Raw genomic sequence first — 18,107 nt, forward strand, 5'->3', positions numbered from 1 at the left:
ATCTATGCTATATAATAATACATATATATCCTCTCAAACTTGAACAAGCATATATGGAAGATTATAAACAGTGGTTTCTACTAGGGAATTATTGTTGTATACTTGTATCAGAATTCCAAAGTGTATTGTTTTCTAATCACTAAATGGAAAACCATTTGGAGTTTATTTTTTAATACAGATTGTCTTTTTGTAAACAATATCTATAACAAAAAAAAATACAATAAATGTAGCTCTCCTATAAATAACACCTCACTCGTGTATACACACATATGCCTTTTAATTGAAACGCACCACAAATAGAACAAAGAACCCCACACACACACCAATGGAACCAAAGCTAACCCATCTTTGTTATTGCCTTCTACTTTTTCTTCCACTACTCTGCCAATCCACCATAGCCAAACCTTCATCATCACCAAACCCTAGCAGCAGCATCAACTTCATTGTCTCATCATGCCGCGTCACGCGTTACCAAACTCTCTGCGTCAAATGCCTTGCCGCTTTTGCAGACAAAATCCGCCGCAACGAAAACCAGTTAGCTCAAACCGCTTTAGCCGTTACTCTAGTCCGGGTTCAGTCCACGACAATCTATGTAGGGAAGCTGACTAAAGCTAGGAGAATCAAAAGGAGAGAGTACTTAGCCGTGAAGGATTGTGTTGAAAATCTTGGAGACGGTTTAGAGATGTTGGCTCAGTCGATGAGGGAGTTGAAGCAAGTTGGTCGATCTGGTCGTGATCGAGACGAGTTCTTGTGGAGACTAAGTAACGTTGAGACTTGGGTTAGTGCTGCCTTAACGGATGAGACAACGTGTCTGGATGGGTTCGATGGAAAGGTTATGGACGGTGTGGTAAAATCAGCGATTAGAAGAAGAGTGGTTCATGTGGCTCGAGTTACTAGTAATGCATTGGCTCTTGTAAACCGGTTCGCGGCTAGGCATAAGTCATAGAATATTCGGCTAATAAATTAAAATTCGGTCCTTAATAAGGTTTTGTCATGTATTTTCTTTTTTGTCCTAGTGGGTGATTTGTTTCTTTATGATACTTTGTATTTATGTGTAGGCTTGGGATGTTTATGCTTTTGTCATGGTTTCGACTAGAGATAACGATGATTTTAACGGGTTTATGGAGAAAAAGAATTGGCCACAAAAATTGGATGAGCTCCTACATTTCAATATAGTTACGGTCTCGGATATAAGCAATGGATGGCCACAATAATGTTTACCATTTTTAACCACTCTAATAACCAATGCTGTTTTCTAAAATCAGATGAGTTTCTTACTTCACACATATACACTTTTTCTAAGCATACAAATTATAACCTCTAAGTTGGACAAATCTCCTACTTTCTGCATACCCTTTAGTGTTTTTGTTCCTTTTCACGGAAACCATTAGACCAAGAGCTAGTCACTTTACTATTTGAATAATCTTATGATGACATTCTTTCCACATAAGCTCCATTTACTTTGGTAGTTTGGGAGCAGGTGTGAAAATCTTATCACTAGTCTAAAGTTAAACACTAAGTGCTCTTTTGATTTAATTTAAATAAACCTTCGGATTGTTAGCTTTTGGGAAAGACAAGTCCAAGAAGTAACGGTGAAGAGTGATCATGGAAGCAAATTAGGTACAATTATGGAAATACAAATATTTTTAGGCTGTTTGCCACATGAACAAAACATGCAAGTATATATGAATTATATCCTCTTAAATTACTATTTAACATCTATTAACCCTTTTGCATGGAATGTTTATGAAAAATCTATGCAAATTCTATTGCAAGAAAAAAAAAAAGTACTCTGTAATTTGGTTAACCATCGGTACACCTCCCCTTACGAATTTGTGATTTGTGTAGTGAACCGATTAACCGAATAGTATTTATTAGGAACATGTCATAATTTTGAAAATAATCGTTAATTAACAAAATAAAAAGTTATGGGAAATAGTTTTATGTTCTAAATCAAAATTCAGAAATTATTACTTATGTTTTTTCAGTTAGCAAAGGAAAATTACATATCTTAGATTCTGAAACTTAAATTCTAAAATTAAAACTCCTAAACTTTCATAGATTTTAAAATCTTAAGATCTTTTTGTTTTTGTTTTTTGGGCAAACAAAATCTTAAGATCTAAATCTTAAAATACTTTCCACAAACCGTTCCACTAGAGAAAAATCTATATATATATTTTTTTAAACTATATTTTGTATTAAAGAAAAGTGGAAGAGAAAATTCAACACAATCTGATTATTGCACAATTTCTTAGTCACCATAACGTGTGCAATGCACGTGAGGCCCGTCTAAAAAGACTTTTATTCCTCTGTAAAAGAGACATGTAGAAAACAAAAAAGATTTTACAGCTTTTGACTTTTAAATTATAATTTTCGACCAAAAAAGAATTATAGTTTTTTTTAAAATTTTTTGACAGCAATTATAAATTTCGTTTGAAGATTCTTTTGAGAAAATTCGAAGAAGTAGCATATAAAACTAGGAGAACACAGACTTGATTCATTCTACAACAACTCCTCAAACATGACCCAAACCAAATCAGAGTTTCATCAGTTTAACAAAAGCCCAAAAGAACGCAGTGAAAATTTGGAAACATCTTCGGTTTGATTCAATATACCACTCCGGTTTAGCATAACCAATTTACCGGACCTGAACAATTCCGGCACTAACCAGCTTCTGAATCTTGTTCATTACCATTGGGTTCTTCATATGCTCTTGTGCAGCTTTCGGATTCTCTTGAAAGTCCACTAGTACCTACAATAGACATCATCACACAAGTCTCACAGACAGCTTACGAGTTAGAACACAATGCTTGCCACTGCTTTTACCTGTCTCATCACTGGATCCGATAATATGTTCTGAACTTCAGGATCTTGCATTGCCTTTGCTTGTCTCTCCTTCAATTCTTCTGGAGTCAGATCACCACGGCTCGCTTTGTTTATCTGTTCCACACATCTGAAAACAACAACACTTTCACTAGACCGATCTTTGCAAGGTTAAACAACAAAGAGAGAATGCCAAAATTTGCAAACCTTCTAACACCATCAAGGAACTCCTGGTTCTTAGGATCATGTTTTAGCCCTTCTTGATACGTTTCCATAGCTTTATCGTATTCCTTCATGAAAAATTGAATAGCTCCTTTTCTACTGTATCCTTTCGTGAAACTTGGGTCCAGCTCAATGCATTTTTCAGCATCTTTCAATCCCTCTGGTAATGCTCCTAACTTTGTGTAACAAGCAGCTCTGTTGCTATATGCCCTCACGTCGTTCGGGTTTCTTTTGATTGCTTCTGAATAATGCTTCACTGCCTCTGGATACTTTTGTTCTTTAAAGAATCCATTACCTGCATCAATGAAGAAGTGTCAAATGCTTAATCCTAAAATCAAATCACGTTTCAAGATAGTAAGTGTAACTGAGGATCAGTATATATACCTTTCTCTCGCTCCTCCTCGGCTATCGTAGGATCAAAGTACTCCTGTTGCTCCAGCTCTTTCTTGACTTTCTCAGCATCGTTCAGTTTCTTCAATGTATCTGGATTACGATGCTCTGTAAGAGCTTTCTGGAAAGTCTCAATCGCAGGCTCAAAGTCTTTCGAGCATCTCGCCATTTTCACTAGAGCAGATCCTTTTCTAGTCAGAGCTCTTGCTATCATCTTGAAGTCAGAACGAAGTTCTCTGCCTCTTTCAACAGCCTTGTCACAGTCTTCAATGCACTCCTCGTACTGATAATTTCATTTGAGAAATGAAGTAAAACATCACACAAGATACAGTAAGATCCAGATGAACCAACTGTTAATTAAACAAGACTAATGCAAGAACACATAGACCAATGGAATTGAACCACTCAGGATACTTGAAGATTAATTGATTCCAGTAATAATAAAGATAACCACTTCTACAGAACAAGTGAATAAACTCCATCATGAAGCCATAAACCCTAAATTTCTACCTCATCTAAAGCTAACTACTTTCAGCACAAGTGAAAACTTAAGTTCAAAACTCTTAAATCTCCAACAAGAAGCAGATGAAAGTTATCAAAACCCATCAAGGTCATCACAAATGTACTAACTAGTGACAAGCTATACTAAACAGATAAGCTACTTCAAGAACCCAAGATCTCCTCCTTAATCTTAAAGTACCTAAAGGTTTAACTTTTAAGCCAAGTATAAGACTTAATACCTTCCCCATCTCAAGATAAACAGCAGCACGATTCGTCAAATACGAAATATCCTCATCATCGAGCTCCATGGCCTTAGTATAATGTTCAACAGCTCTCCCAAAATCCTTCTTCTTATAAGCAACATTTCCTTCCCCTTTCTCCTTCAAAGCCTTCTCCTTTCTCTCCTTCTTCTGCCTCTCCTCCTCCGTCAACTCCATAGGTTCCATCTCCGGTTCAGGCTCTTTCCTCTCATCAGCCTCCTTCATCTCAGTATCTTCACCACTAGATCCACCAAACTTCACATTCAACAAAACCCCTAAAGCCTTCATAACTCTCTTATCCTTCATATACAAATTAAGATTATTAGGGTTCCTCTGAATCTCCTTCATCGTCTTAACAAAATCATCCTGCTCCAAATAAACCCTAGTCCCCGGATCCGCCGTCAACTTCTCCCACATCTCCTTCCCTTGAAACGCATCAACAAAAGGATTCGACTTTGACGAAACCCTAGATCTCGAAGCATCAGCTAATCCCGATTTAAGCATCTCATTACTCGGATCAATCTCTAATCCTTTCTTATACGAATCAACCGCTTCATCAAACTTGGACAATCCAATAAACGCAGCACCTAATCGGCTATATCCTTTAGACCAATCAGGTTTAAGCTCTATAGTCTTCTTCGCGTCTGATAAAGCTTCTTCGTAACGGTGGAGAGAAGCGTAAGAAGCGGATCTGTTTGAGTAGAGGATGTGATTGGTTGGTGAAAGGTTGATTGCTTCTGTGAAATGGGTTATTGCGGTGGCGTAATCGCCGGAAGAGAAAGCTGCGTTTCCTTTGGATTTTGCTTCTTCCGCCATTGAATTGGATTTGGTTTAGGTATCGTGAGAATCTGCTTGATTGCATTTTTAAAAACAGAGGAAGATGAAGAAGAAGGCACAAGAGAGTTCTCGAAATTTCGAATTTTTTTGTGTATGTCGAGAATGTTCTTTTGTAGCCGTGGAAAAATGTTTTTAAATCTTAAAAATACAAAAGGAAAAGAAACGCTAGAGAAAGGGGTCGAACCTCTGACCTTGTGGTTAACAGCCACACGCTCTAACCAACTGAGCTACTCCAGCTTTTTGATAAGTGATTCGTTATTTATGTAAATATACCGTCTAGAAAAGAATAAACATCCGTTTATGTTCTGTGCTTACTTTTTTATGCTATGTCTTTGTCTTCTGTCAGAAGATTAAGCGTCAGAAAGACATCGTGGAGTTAGCAACGAGACGATCAAAATTCTTCAATCCGAAGTAGTAGTAAACCAGAGGTGAGAAGACGACCAGTTTGGGAGAGAAAACCAAATCGGAGGTATGTATGGTGATTAAAGTTTTGGTTATGATAAATAATATCATCATAAGCGAATAGTTTTGTACGTTTTTGGTTTAGGTTTTAATCAAATGTGTCTTTACTTTTAATAAGTTTAGGTTTGATATTTGGTTTTTTTGTTTTTTTCTAAACATACCACATATAATCATATATATTAATACTCAAAGAACAAGTAGTACATGGTTTCTCCAAATACTTGTAACCAACCAAAGTGGTAAACTACAATCTAAAAAGCAAAATACAAATCACATGAAGATGCAAATTTAGCAAGTGCATCTCCTCTGCACATTTGTTCTCACCTCATCTTCTAAATTTTAACATATTTGATCACTTTCCTACAATATGATTTGAATTTGTATTCAAATTTGGGAAATTTTGAAAATTACCACCTTTATGATACCATTTTTCAAAAAGACCAGAAAAAGGTTGTTCAAAAATTCTAGTTTCATATCATTTCTTAAGAAAAATCTTCTAAGCACTATAAAACATTAAAAATTTTGTGAAAAATCTTATAAATGTTTGATATTATGCATTATAGAAACTTTATAAACGTTTTTATAATATGCTCTATAAAAGTTAATAAAACAAATTCTATGATTGCATTTTGTGTTACATTGAAAATTAACAAAAAAAAAAAACAGTGGTATTATTAAAAAAAAATAAAAATCATAAAAGTGGTATCTCAAAAATTCTTCTGAAATATATTTAGATAGAAGTAATTTCATAATTAACATTATATGGAAATTCTAAATATTGATTGTTTCACTTCAATTGGGGTTTATAGTGGATGATAGGTTTCAGATACAGCAATACACCATCACTCACTGTATTTGATATATTGAAATATAAGTATTCAAAAATACTGATAGCCCAATTTCAGTTTTTTCTGTTTTTTTTTTTTAATTTCAGTTTTTATGTGTGTAATTTTATAAGTTAGAACATAATTTCAGTTTTGTTCTAACTTATAAAATTACACACATAAATCTAAACCATATAGTATTATAGGATGTCAATGTGGTCTATCATCCATGAAATAAACTGATACAAATAATTATCTTGTATTTATGAATCGGTATTTATCGTATAACATAGATGGTAAAAAAAACTAATATTCACAAATTAAAGGAAATCATCCTTCTCTGTACTGTATAAGTGTATATAAATTTTTTTAATCCTCTTTTGATTTTTGACTATTTTATAAATTCAAATTATATAATCTTGTAAGAATTTTTCCTGCGGCAATGATCCCATGCAGCGATCCTCAACTGGACTTTTTCAAAATCCGAAACCCGACAAGGAATAGTGATCCGACCCGGTTGATCAAACCCATGAACCCGCTCCGCTTGCTCCAACAATTCTCCAAACAATGGATGATTAAAGTAAATCACCGGCACCACAACTCGCCGCGTGTCATCGTCTGATTCGCCGACATGAACCACCAAATGTCCTCGAGGAACAACCCGGTTCGACTTTTTCGGATCCTTACCCAACCGGATCTGATTCTGACCCGGATTCTTCTTGCTTCCACCGCACAATCTCTTAGCTCCACGGCTTAAACACCGTGCTAATGACCGGATTCCGGTAACCGGGTTTGTGATTCGGGTCGGGCATCTGTTTCTTGGTATCCATTTGAAAATTTTGACAAATCTGTGTCCAATTTTGAACCCTCTGACTCTCTTCATGCTTGGTTTTAATCAGATTCCGACAAAAAAAAAAAAAGTCTTTGGTGAAAACAATGAGATGGGTTTGTTTGAAATCGAGTTTCAAGAAATGGGTTTGATTCGAAAGAAATAGATTTGGAGAAAATTTTGGTTTTTGTTTTTTGGTATCTCTCTCTGTGTTTTATGTTATAGAGTTGAAGAAGAAGACTGTTTGGGTATGGGGAAAGAGGTTACCTCTTATATAGCCTTCAAGGAGCTATGACTCTTATGTGTGCGTGTGCTTTTTAAATGTGTCCACTTTGATGGATAGTTTTCCAAATACAACTTTTTTTTTGTATTTTTTGTTATATTTTCGTATCATTTATCATCTTTTCAAAATTTAGGGAACTTTTTTTTTCTATTCAAAACATGCGACTTAAAATTCCAAATCTTAAGTGCCAAAAAAAAAAAAAACCTCAAGATATTTAAAATGAAATATATTACAAGAGATATATTTACAAGACTTGTGTAAACATTAGCTATTTAATTAATTTGGTCAGGGGTGTTACCATAAATTATCGCAATGAAGAAGCTAGCTAAGCTTTGATCATATTCAGTGGGAACGGACTACTTCAACACTTAAGACCTCGAATGTTATTCGTGAAATACCAAAATAACAATGTTTTTTCTAATCAGATTATTGTGCAACGCAGCTATGTCCAGCCATACTGTCATTGTGCAAGCTTAGTTACCAAATTCATCAATCTACCACATCGATCGAATAACATGAAATTTTTTTATAAAGATATGTGTGTACCATTATTAAAAAAAATTCCAAGTTTCTTATTTAATTTAACATGTCATTATCATTAAAATGCAACCACTAGTTGAATGTTCATATTATATATTGATTAAGACATATTTATGATCGATTATGTGAGTTAGTAACATGTTTCTTGTTGTAGTTAAGTATCTAGATGATTCGATTTGATTTTTTCATAATACACTCCATTATAAGTTTAGTATGTCGTTCCTTATGAATAATACATCGCATGAAATCACTAGTTATTAGTTCAGAATTTGTTTTGCTTTTTCTATGATAACTAGTCCAGATTTAATAATGGTTTTGATAAGACAACTTGGAACAAAGCATCTATAAAGAAATATTGTATAGATAGAGTTCAGATATATATAGATTAAATAAATGAATTTCACAAATGTTTATATGGTTATAAATGAAAGTTTGAATAATAAAAATTAAATAAAGCAGAGAAATTGATGAAGACAAAAGGCATGCAAATGTGTGGGAGGGACATAGTGTGGGATTTGGTCGGCGGTCGACACGGCTCGTGCAATCTTAACATGCCCTGATTCACTGAAAGTGCTTCGTTCAGTTTAAGAATTATTGTGTTGCATAATTATTATTTATAGACTACTTCAGTTATTATTAATATTCTATTTTTATGTTGGAAAATGGCTTAATTCTTATTTCTTAATACTTCTTTGCACGTTTTTTTTCTATGATCTAATTCATCATAAGTACATCAAAATTAATTAGAGTTTGAGTTTTTTTCACTTCGATTATAATTATGGTTGAAATTTGCAAATGTGTAAACTGATAATAACATCCTATTATTTTACATATTATAAAGATTAGTTTGAGTTTCGATCCAGATTTCTTTAGTTATATATAGTTTGTAATAATTATTATCATTATTTTGACTCAAATGTACTTATATCTTATCTTTACAAAAGAAAGACGATAACCAAAGTCATAACATATGAAACGTTCGATGTTACATCTACTACTAGTTAAAAGTGAAAAAAAGCGAAACTATAATGCGTAGAGAATAAGAGAGTATAATGAATGGTCAAGGCATTACCATAAACCACACACGTTTCATATACAACATACACTTTTCTAGATTTTTTTTTACACTTTTCTAGATTTTTCTTCTCTTTTCTTCATCCACTATTTCAAAACAAAACGATACTCCAATTGACACGATTTATATTTTTCATAGAACGAATGAAAACGTGTTCAATTTATTTGGAGAGGAAGAAAAGGGAAAAAGAAGAAAGAAATGTGGAGACTTTATAGAAGGGAAGGATAGAAACTAACAATTTATGTACTTTTGTTTACCTAATATTGAAACCATACATTCGTCATCTCTTCCTATCTTCCCATGTTGTTTAAACGTAAATTTCATACTCTATATTAGAATCTTGTTCACACACATATGACGTCGTAGAAGAATCCAATATACAAGAGCATTAGATTTTGTATGAAAATTAACAATTAATATCTTCAACTGGTTGCTTAAACAAATTTTGCTAGACTACTAATGTTACGGTATTTTATATTATTTTGGTATTTTAGTAAACAGTTTCAATGTTACGGTAATGATCAGTGTAATATATTATAGTTATTTATAAGTTGGAGATACAATCACAGTAATGTTAAACATATAAAGACATAAACCTTGAATGGTTACAGCGGCCCAAGCGGACAAACTAGTTTACAGATCGGATCATTTTTTATTTACCATTTACAAACTATAGTCCGTAATAATACGGACCTAAAAAAAACGAAGCGGACTAAGCGCGGACCATATTTAAAATAAGTTCACAACGGTTTGTTGTCCGCCCCAAAAATAGTATGGACTGGATTGCTGACGGATTAGTCCGCACTAACTACAACATCTATTTCAAAGCCATATATTTGTAGATAATTAGATGTCAAAAATATGTATGTATATACGATTACATCAATTATAAATGATCATATGCTAATTGTATTCTCAATTTACCTGCCAACAGAGAGAATAAAAATCTTTAAGAATAAATATGCAATCTTGTAAGCCATGATATCCCACCAGTAATCTCTAACCAGGTTACCAAATCTAATACATGTGACATGACAACTAATATTTTTTAATGTCTTTAATAATTAACATGCCATGCAGTTGTATAGAGTTATTACTCAATTACCATTTAAAATCATCAAATTCACATCACGTAATTCACTATGACTACTGTACATGTTTCATAATGAAATAAGTTAGACATATGCAGCTGGTAATGGTAAAATATATAGCTTTTGTAGAATACACCAAGTTCTTTTCTTTTCCAAAAGAGCAAATTGGGTAATAACGTGACGAATGCGACTCGAGCCAAACTCAAGTGGCAATCAATCCTACGATTGTAGAACATAAGATAAATAAGAACAGCTAACAAAAGTCAACGTCAGATTTGTTGGTGGACAAGAGGACAATGAAAATAAATAAATGTTTGGAATCTTCCAAGTTCTAGTAATTTTGTTGTTAATCCACCTATCACGGATCATGATGTTTTGTTGCTACAATCTTTTTTGTTTAATCCTTTTAAAATAAAAAATTAGAATAACTAACCAGCAATTACTAGTTAAATTGATTAATCGAATATTTATTAGTTAGTTATTGGTCTGATATTAATGGTGTGGTCAACTCTTTAAGTGTCAATGCTAAAGAGATACAATAATGAACAAGTATTATCTTTCACTAGATGAGTACCCGCACTACGTGCGGACTTTCAATTTATATTTCGTAATTTAAAAGTATTTAAAGGTAAAATTTAGGTTAATTTTTTAATAGGCAAGAAGACAAAATTCCTATTTGATACTAAGCTCCATAAATCAACAATTTATTTTTGCATTTTGCATTTAGATTTCTAACAAAATATTTTTTCAGTAAACATTATTTTTATAATTTTTTTTCATTTGTGTTAACCTTAAACCAAAAAAATAAGACAAAATGCTAGACGATTTGAGTCCAAGAATTTGATGCTAGAGTTCTCAAGTACTTCTCACCATTTTTAATATCTTATATAGAAAAAAGAACAACCTACGAAAACTATTAGCTAATCCACTATACAATTATTTAATTATATTTTAACTTAAAATTATAAAAATTAGGGAAAAATATCTAAGAGTATGAGAAAATCAATTAAATAATTTAATTTAAGAAAAAGACATACAAAATAAAAGAAAATTATTATTTATACAATTAATTATTTAAAATTTTATAATATATACAATTAAATAATAAATCACTATAAACCATTAACTTACACTAATTATTAAGTGGACATGTGGCAAATTAAAAGCTAAGTGATGATGTGTCATTCATATGAAGAGAGTTTGCCAATTTTCATATATATGATTACACCACATATAGATAATATATAAACTTATGATCTTTATATATACAATATTTATAAAATTACCTACATATTTGTTATTATTAGTTAATTTGTTATTCTAAATGAAAACTCATGCTACGCATGGGTTTTTGTTTTTAAAATTGTCGGAATATATGATTATGGTCTTTTGTTGATTTTGATGTTCATTTTTGTGTGTGTGTTAATGTGTAAGTAATAAAGTCATATCTATTTTATAGAGTTATAATTTTTTATAATTAAATTTTTCTATAATTCAAAATATCAATTTTACTATAATATGAATATTTATAGACCTATTATTCAAATATTTCACTATCATAAACACATACAACAAAATTATATGATATATTAATATGTAGTTATATTACTTATGTATTTTGAAACTTGCCTAACTTAATTGTAACAAACAATTCTATATTCCATATATTCTCTCGTTATCTAGTACACTAACCAGATCATGATATGCTAGTAATTCAAGTCAACACTTTAATTCTCTTCCCTTGCATATAGCCATATAGAATCTCGTTTTTTTTGTGTGGGTATATCTAATGTGTCGGATGACCATTACGTGAAAAATGTATATCAATGTTACCAAGTTATCAGAAACCACAAAAATAAACAGAAAGAAGGTCATATGATAAATCATATTCATATAACGTAATAATAAGAAAATATCCAACTAAAATTACTAATTAATATGAGGTTAGGTAGCAAACATTTAAACTACGACACAAAGTAAATTTTAGCCATTATAAATTGATAACTATTGATAAAAATATTTTAAAAAATAAGTAGAATAAAATGAAAGTAGTATTTGATATATTATTATAATTTTTTATTTATTGAATGTTTTAAGAAAATTTATTTAAAAGAGAGATTATAGAGAATTTAACACAACAAAAGACTTTTGATTCTTCCTCAATTAATTGTATTATTTTTTTATTTAATTAATATAGAATGACACATGTCATTTTCTTGTGTGATGATGTGTCATTCATAGGGAGAGAGTTGGCAACTTTCATATATATGATTTATTTTTTAACGTTTAAATTTATTATTTATTGTAAATTATGAGAATTATTACAAATATAATTATACCACGGATAATTTCTTTCGATCTTGTTAGATCTACGACCTACGATACTTCCTTCTCCATATACGATATACGACACTTTGACGGTTTTTAATTTTATTTTACATATGTGGTTATGTAAACGAAGTTTTAATGATATAATTTGGACTTTTCAACAAAAACATTTTCCCTAAGCCCAAGTTCAAATATAAATTTTTTGATGGGTAGGTTCAAGTAAGTGTTATGTATATTGTGGCCCATAATATAGTTTTAATTCTATTCAACAATACTAGGCCCATTTATATTTGTGAATCTCGTGGTAAGATGATGATACGAGTATATATAATAGCAGTTGTTTAGACGTTTTAGCTCTTTGTAATAATCTAAAAATGGTACATCTCTTTCATTTTATTTTTTTCATGAATCTCTTTATGAAAAAAGGTTTCTAAAACCATTTACCTTTGCATTTTTCAAAGTACAACAATATTCTAACTAATTCGATAGAACCAGTTTGTCAGAGATTGTAATGGTACCATGTTTTTTCTTTTGTCATTTACAAAAACCACCAGAAATTTCTCAATTATCACTTTTATCAGAGAAAATTATATTTTCCTTGTCCATTTTCAAATTTGGCAAGAAAGAACAGAGGGACAAAGATAGAAATGGAAAGCAAAATACAGAAAGGATCCAGCCTGGATTTGTCAGAGAGACAAAAAGCTGAAACTCCCAACCAAAAAAAAAAGATAACTAATTATATTCCCCACCTTGGGACCTCATAAATCCATAATGCATGCTTTTTCCCATTTTCTTCTGTTTTCCTTTCAATTTTTTTTTTTTTTTTTTTTGTAATACTAAATATATCAACTACATTTCTCTCATTTTATCTATATAATTGATAGTGTTTACTAAATAAAAATAATGTAATTTGTGTTAATGTTGATTAATATTTGGGTTCAACTTGGTTAAAATTGTGGAATTTTGGTATGAGATAAAACAATAATAACCAAAGCTTAATTAGAACAAATTTAAAACATTTTAATGAATATTTGTTTTTCTTCTTCTCAAATAAACAAATCCCGGGAAAAAGAATAAAACAACAGATTGAATCCAAAAAGAAACAAAAAAAAAAAGACAAGTCAGAGAAATCCAACAACCCCCAAATAAGAAGAACTGTGGAAACGTAAAGAAGAAGAAGAATCATCATCTCTGGTTTGATATCAACAAAACCCTAGAAAATACAACAAACCCTCAGATTTAACAATTTCAATGCTGAAGCATCATCATCATCACCAAAGCCATTACCACCATAGAAAGACTCGTGAATCCAATGCTCTTCGATGCCGACGATGAAACCTTCTGTGGCCTGAAACAACAACAAACAAAAGAATCACAAACCAAGAACATACTAAAGAATGTGCGTTCTTGAAGTTTTTTTGTTCCTACTTTTGTAGTTTGCTGAGAGCACCACAGTAAAGAACATTGTCAGGGTGTCCGAATTCGGTTTTGTTGTTTTCGTCTGGATTAACCACTCTAACGTAAGTTTCTTGTCCAAGATACCACGAATCAAGATTCTCTGTTCTTAGATTCCAAGCTCCAGGATTGTCTAATGATATCAATATCGCTGACCATGCCCCTGGATACACCTGTGAACATATATAACCACCCCCAAAACATCAATCACATTGGCCTTTAGAAGGCGAAATCATCGATTGTTTGTTCGCATTTGCGTTTACCTGAATAGTGGAACGCGCGATACCATCCCATTTGTTGTATGTTCCTCTACTGTTCTCTGTCCACTCTCCATAATCCATACTACAAGCAATCAAAACGTTTCAAGAAACAGTTATTTACAATGCCAAATTAAGTGGAAGAGAACTAACTGTAAAACTCACCCGACGACAAAGAAGGCGTAGCCACTCATGTGATAGCTTTGCATCTTAGTGTCATTGTTCTGAAGAACGACTTCCATGAATCCACGATAAGTACCATTGATAATCGAAGTCGCCACTTTAGCTGGTCCAGTTAAAGGTCTCTTAGGGAAATCAAGCTTATACACATCTTTAACTTTAAGCTTATCAGCTAGTCTAATAGGTGTTGAAGGATTCTTGAACGATATGCCATTAAGCGTTGTTCTTCTCTTCCCACTAATCGTCACAGGCGGCATGTTCCTTAGAACGTAGACATCGGTTACATTGATCGAACCGTATTTAAATGATCCTTGCGGGTTAGGACGTGCACCACTTGCTGATACATTCCATCTGCAATAACAAAGTATGATTCAAAGGTCAAAACTTGATGAAACTACAAGGAAAAAGAATTCGCTTTTTCGGATAACCAACCTGATGGATCTTGCTTGATTCATGGAGAAAGTTTTGTCGAATTCGTCTTGTGGTCCAGGGGGTAACTGACCTTTAGCTTTTCCTTTAGAGTTGGTATACTTCAAGATTCCAACTCCAGTGACTCTTCTCCATATGGTTTCGTTAACAACCCGAGCACTCGCGACAATGTAGTAATCAGAGCTCGCGTTTTGATCCATTGTAACCAAGAAAGAATAAGACTGTCCAACATGAATATCCAAGCTTGTATAGTTTTGTTGAACTGTGTATGATCCTTCTGATTCCGCAAGAACTAAGTTGTGACCTTGAATCCTAAAGTTCAAACTCGTCGAGATTCCCACATTCGACACTCGAAGTCTATAAGTTTTTCCTGTTACCATCAGAAGAGAATATAGTCCATTAAAAACCTGTAAACAAACCAAAACAAAGACTCTTGGATTATAAAGACTCACCAGGATGGACTGTGATTGTTTCGAAATCGATCCCATCAGCAACAAGCGTGTCATTGTATCGGTAAGGTCCTTTTCCATTAATGAGAACTCCATCAGGCATTCCAAGATCTTTACCATCATCCAAAGCCTTCCTCAAAGCCTACATTTTCACAAAATGTTAGAAAGAAACCTCTCAAAATGTCAATTGCTTGAAGAGAAAGCGAAGATGGCTAAAAACTACTAACCGTGTGGTTCCTTATGTACCAATCACCAATGGTAACGGTAATATCACCGTCTGGAGTAGAGAAAGGGACTGGAATAATAGCTCTAGGATTGACAACAAAGGAGCCAAAACCACCAGAAGCTCTCTGGAAATGTAGAGATGGAAAGTAGAAGAAACTACCAATTTGGTCTTTAACTTGAAACTCATAAGTCCAATTCCACTTTGGTGGGATTGGACAATTGGTTCCTAAAACTCCATCTTGCCATGACACACGTCTCTGTTGGATTCCATTCCTATAATATCAAAACATATTCATTAGAGCTTTCTTCTTTCTTATTTCTTCTTCTTCACAACAATGTGAAGTCTCATAAATACACAAACTTTTTGTGTTTCTTCTTACCAATGAAGAAGAAGTCCCTCGTCTAACTTGTTTCTGACATTAACAACCAGATTTTCATTGGTTGTAACATTGATTGTAGGACCAGGAAACTTTCCATTTATAGCAATGACCTGATTAACAGAATTAACATAGAAAATTAGCTTTGTTTAGAAATCGTTAGAACCATAATTGTGTGTTTAGATCTATACTTCACTTTTTCAACAGTTGGATCTGGAGTTAAAAAGACTGAAACTTTTTCTACTCTAAAGACTTCAAAAATCATTCATTCATGTGGTAAAAAGGGATAAAACTTTCAACAAATCTAGAACAAAAACTCCTTTTCACAATGTCTATGACAACTAAAAGAATCGAAATTTTCTAGAAATTAAACTTCGAAGTATGCCCTGAAGCAGAAAAAAAAGATTGAAACTTTAGATGAATCTGAAATTTGAGACCACCAACAAACAAAGATAGAAACTTTATCTTTACCATTAATAGTAACCTAAAAGTTAGATCTTTAGCTCACTGAAAACAACAGTAAAATCTCTAGAAATTAAGGGTTTTACAAAATGTGGATAATCTATAAGAAAAACCCAAACTTTGATTCAATATCTCAAATCCCAAATAGTAAATCCAAAGAAACAGTAAATAGAAATCTAAAGATCTAGAAGAAGAAGAAGAAGAAGAAACCTGTTGAGGGACACCAAGAGGAGAAGCAGTAATGTAAGAGACTTCGAAGTTATAGAAAGAATATGGATCTGCAGCGAAGCAGAAACTTATGTTCACGAAGAACACAAGAAGAAGGATCTTGAACAAATCCATTTTCTTTTTTTTCTCTCGCAAAATCTTTTGCTTTGCTTTTTTGTTGAGAAGCAATGTTGGGTTTTGATTGGTTGTTTTTAAACAGATTTGTTGTGAATTTACATTATCAAGATTCGGGAAAAAGGAAGTGAGAAGTGGGAGAAACTAGAAGCTATAGAAGAAAGAGAAGAGAGCCAGAGAGTGATATAGACATAAGAGAACGGCTACAAAATTCTTAGGTTGCTCCTTAATTATTTATTATTATTACTTTTTGACTATTATTTTACCAGAAATAAAGCCGCACAATACGCCTATAAATTTGCCTAAATATGAGAAAAAAGAATAAATAAATTTTGTGTCAAAAAAAAAAAAAGATAATAAATAAATTTAAGGGTATAATTACATATAACTTTATTAGGTTTAAAATTGATGTTGCGATTAGTGTGGGCTAATCCGTCAGCTGTCCAGTATATAGTATTTTTAAAGCGGACAACAAACGGCTGCAGACTTAATTGACAGTCTTCAATTAGGCTGCAGTGATTTTCTTTTATTTTTTTGGATTCTCATTATTACGGACAATAGTTCATAAATAATAAATAAAAAGCAATCCGGTTCGTAGACGGTTTTGTTCGTTTGGACTGCTATAACCATTCAAAGCTTTAGTCTTTGCATGAAATCACTAAGATTATGATCAATGTAAATGTAGTCTCACATTCTTCTACTTGAAGCTATTTACTTAATTTTAAAAAAGTAGTTAGTTAATTAATCAAAAGAAATAGTAAAGCGCATATAACCTAAATAGTATGATTTAAATTTGCTAAGACAATCATTTATCACTTTAGTATCATATATTCGAATAACATTCTTCATACTTTTCTTTTTAATATATTACTAATTAAACCACTGGATTTATAGATACCTTATCCTTCATTAGAGAGTTTTAATCTTCTTTTTATCGTCGGTGACCATTAATTTATTATATTTAAGCAAAATAAATACTAAGTTGACACTTGAAAAAGAAAAGAAAAACAAAGCCAACGGATATAATGATAATAGTACTGCATGACAGCCAGAAAAGAATGGCTCCCATATGGTTGACAATTTTTTATATACTTTTTATTTTCCACCGAAATATTTTCTCTTATATGCTTTATTTATCAAAATGAGCTGTAAAATTTCCTTTCATAAACCATATAATTTTTCTTATAAAATATTCTAACGCGTATTTTCTGATTGATGATCAAACATTTACGTTGATTGTGGTGAAATTATTGTTATGAAATAATGATGCATTAAAAAAGAAGAAGATTTTGATTTAGTAATTTGTCGGTTAGGGAAGTGCATTATGTACGCAATAATCACATGCTGCTCGCGTGCTAGCTTAGGTTTAAATAAGTGAATTAAGTACTAGTAGTAACTTTATAGTTACATTATTGTGTTAATATTTGATTCTTACGACAAGTTTTAAATTAAGATTTGATATCTGA

The 18,107-nt window shown here is 32.3% G+C and overlaps 4 protein-coding genes and 1 non-coding gene across 7 annotated transcripts; 1 reads left to right on the forward strand and 4 right to left on the reverse strand.

Moving 5' to 3' along the window:
• The first annotated feature begins 102 nt into the window (after positions 1–102).
• PME1 (pectin methylesterase inhibitor 1) lies at positions 103–1,953 on the forward strand. The gene has a single exon (NM_117309.3). It carries the CDS (start codon positions 326–328, stop codon positions 944–946), a length of 621 nt encoding a protein of 206 aa, NP_192976.1. The 5' UTR covers positions 103–325; the 3' UTR covers positions 947–1,953.
• Positions 1,791–5,136, reverse strand: Hop3 (stress-inducible protein). 2 transcript variants are annotated; one of them, NM_001036543.2, is made up of 5 exons: positions 4,176–5,134; positions 3,430–3,718; positions 3,031–3,340; positions 2,827–2,953; positions 1,791–2,752 (listed from the first exon to the last, which is right to left on the reverse strand). In NM_001036543.2, the coding sequence occupies exons 1-5, from the start codon at positions 5,010–5,012 to the stop codon at positions 2,639–2,641; spliced, it is 1,677 nt and encodes a 558-aa protein (NP_001031620.1). In that variant the 5' UTR covers positions 5,013–5,134; the 3' UTR covers positions 1,791–2,638. The 2 variants fall into 2 exon arrangements, with proteins under 2 accessions (NP_001031620.1, NP_192977.2); NM_117310.4 differs by having other exon boundaries at positions 2,268–2,953; positions 4,176–5,136.
• Positions 5,137–5,196: 60 nt separating this feature from the next.
• AT4G12405 lies at positions 5,197–5,270 on the reverse strand. Its single transcript has one exon. It is a non-coding gene; the product is annotated as a tRNA-Asn (tRNA).
• A 1,302-nt stretch (positions 5,271–6,572) lies between these two features.
• On the reverse strand, positions 6,573–7,504 carry AT4G12410 (SAUR-like auxin-responsive protein family). Its single transcript, NM_117311.3, has one exon. It carries the CDS (start codon positions 7,200–7,202, stop codon positions 6,729–6,731), a length of 474 nt encoding a protein of 157 aa, NP_192978.1. The 5' UTR covers positions 7,203–7,504; the 3' UTR covers positions 6,573–6,728.
• Positions 7,505–12,959: 5,455 nt separating this feature from the next.
• On the reverse strand, positions 12,960–16,908 carry SKU5 (Cupredoxin superfamily protein). Of its 2 annotated transcripts, NM_001203775.2 has the most exons (10): positions 16,510–16,908; positions 15,841–15,950; positions 15,463–15,733; positions 15,239–15,377; positions 14,790–15,156; positions 14,343–14,708; positions 14,184–14,262; positions 13,894–14,093; positions 13,570–13,813; positions 12,960–13,301 (listed from the first exon to the last, which is right to left on the reverse strand). In NM_001203775.2, the coding sequence occupies exons 1-9, from the start codon at positions 16,639–16,641 to the stop codon at positions 13,714–13,716; spliced, it is 1,764 nt and encodes a 587-aa protein (NP_001190704.1). In that variant the 5' UTR covers positions 16,642–16,908; the 3' UTR covers positions 12,960–13,301; positions 13,570–13,713. The 2 variants fall into 2 exon arrangements, with proteins under 2 accessions (NP_001190704.1, NP_192979.1); NM_117312.4 differs by lacking the exon at positions 12,960–13,301 and having other exon boundaries at positions 13,435–13,813; positions 16,510–16,890.
• Positions 16,909–18,107: the final 1,199 nt, after the last annotated feature.

This window comes from Arabidopsis thaliana, chromosome 4, assembly GCF_000001735.4.
Source record: "Arabidopsis thaliana chromosome 4, partial sequence".
NCBI lineage: Eukaryota > Viridiplantae > Streptophyta > Magnoliopsida > Brassicales > Brassicaceae > Arabidopsis > Arabidopsis thaliana.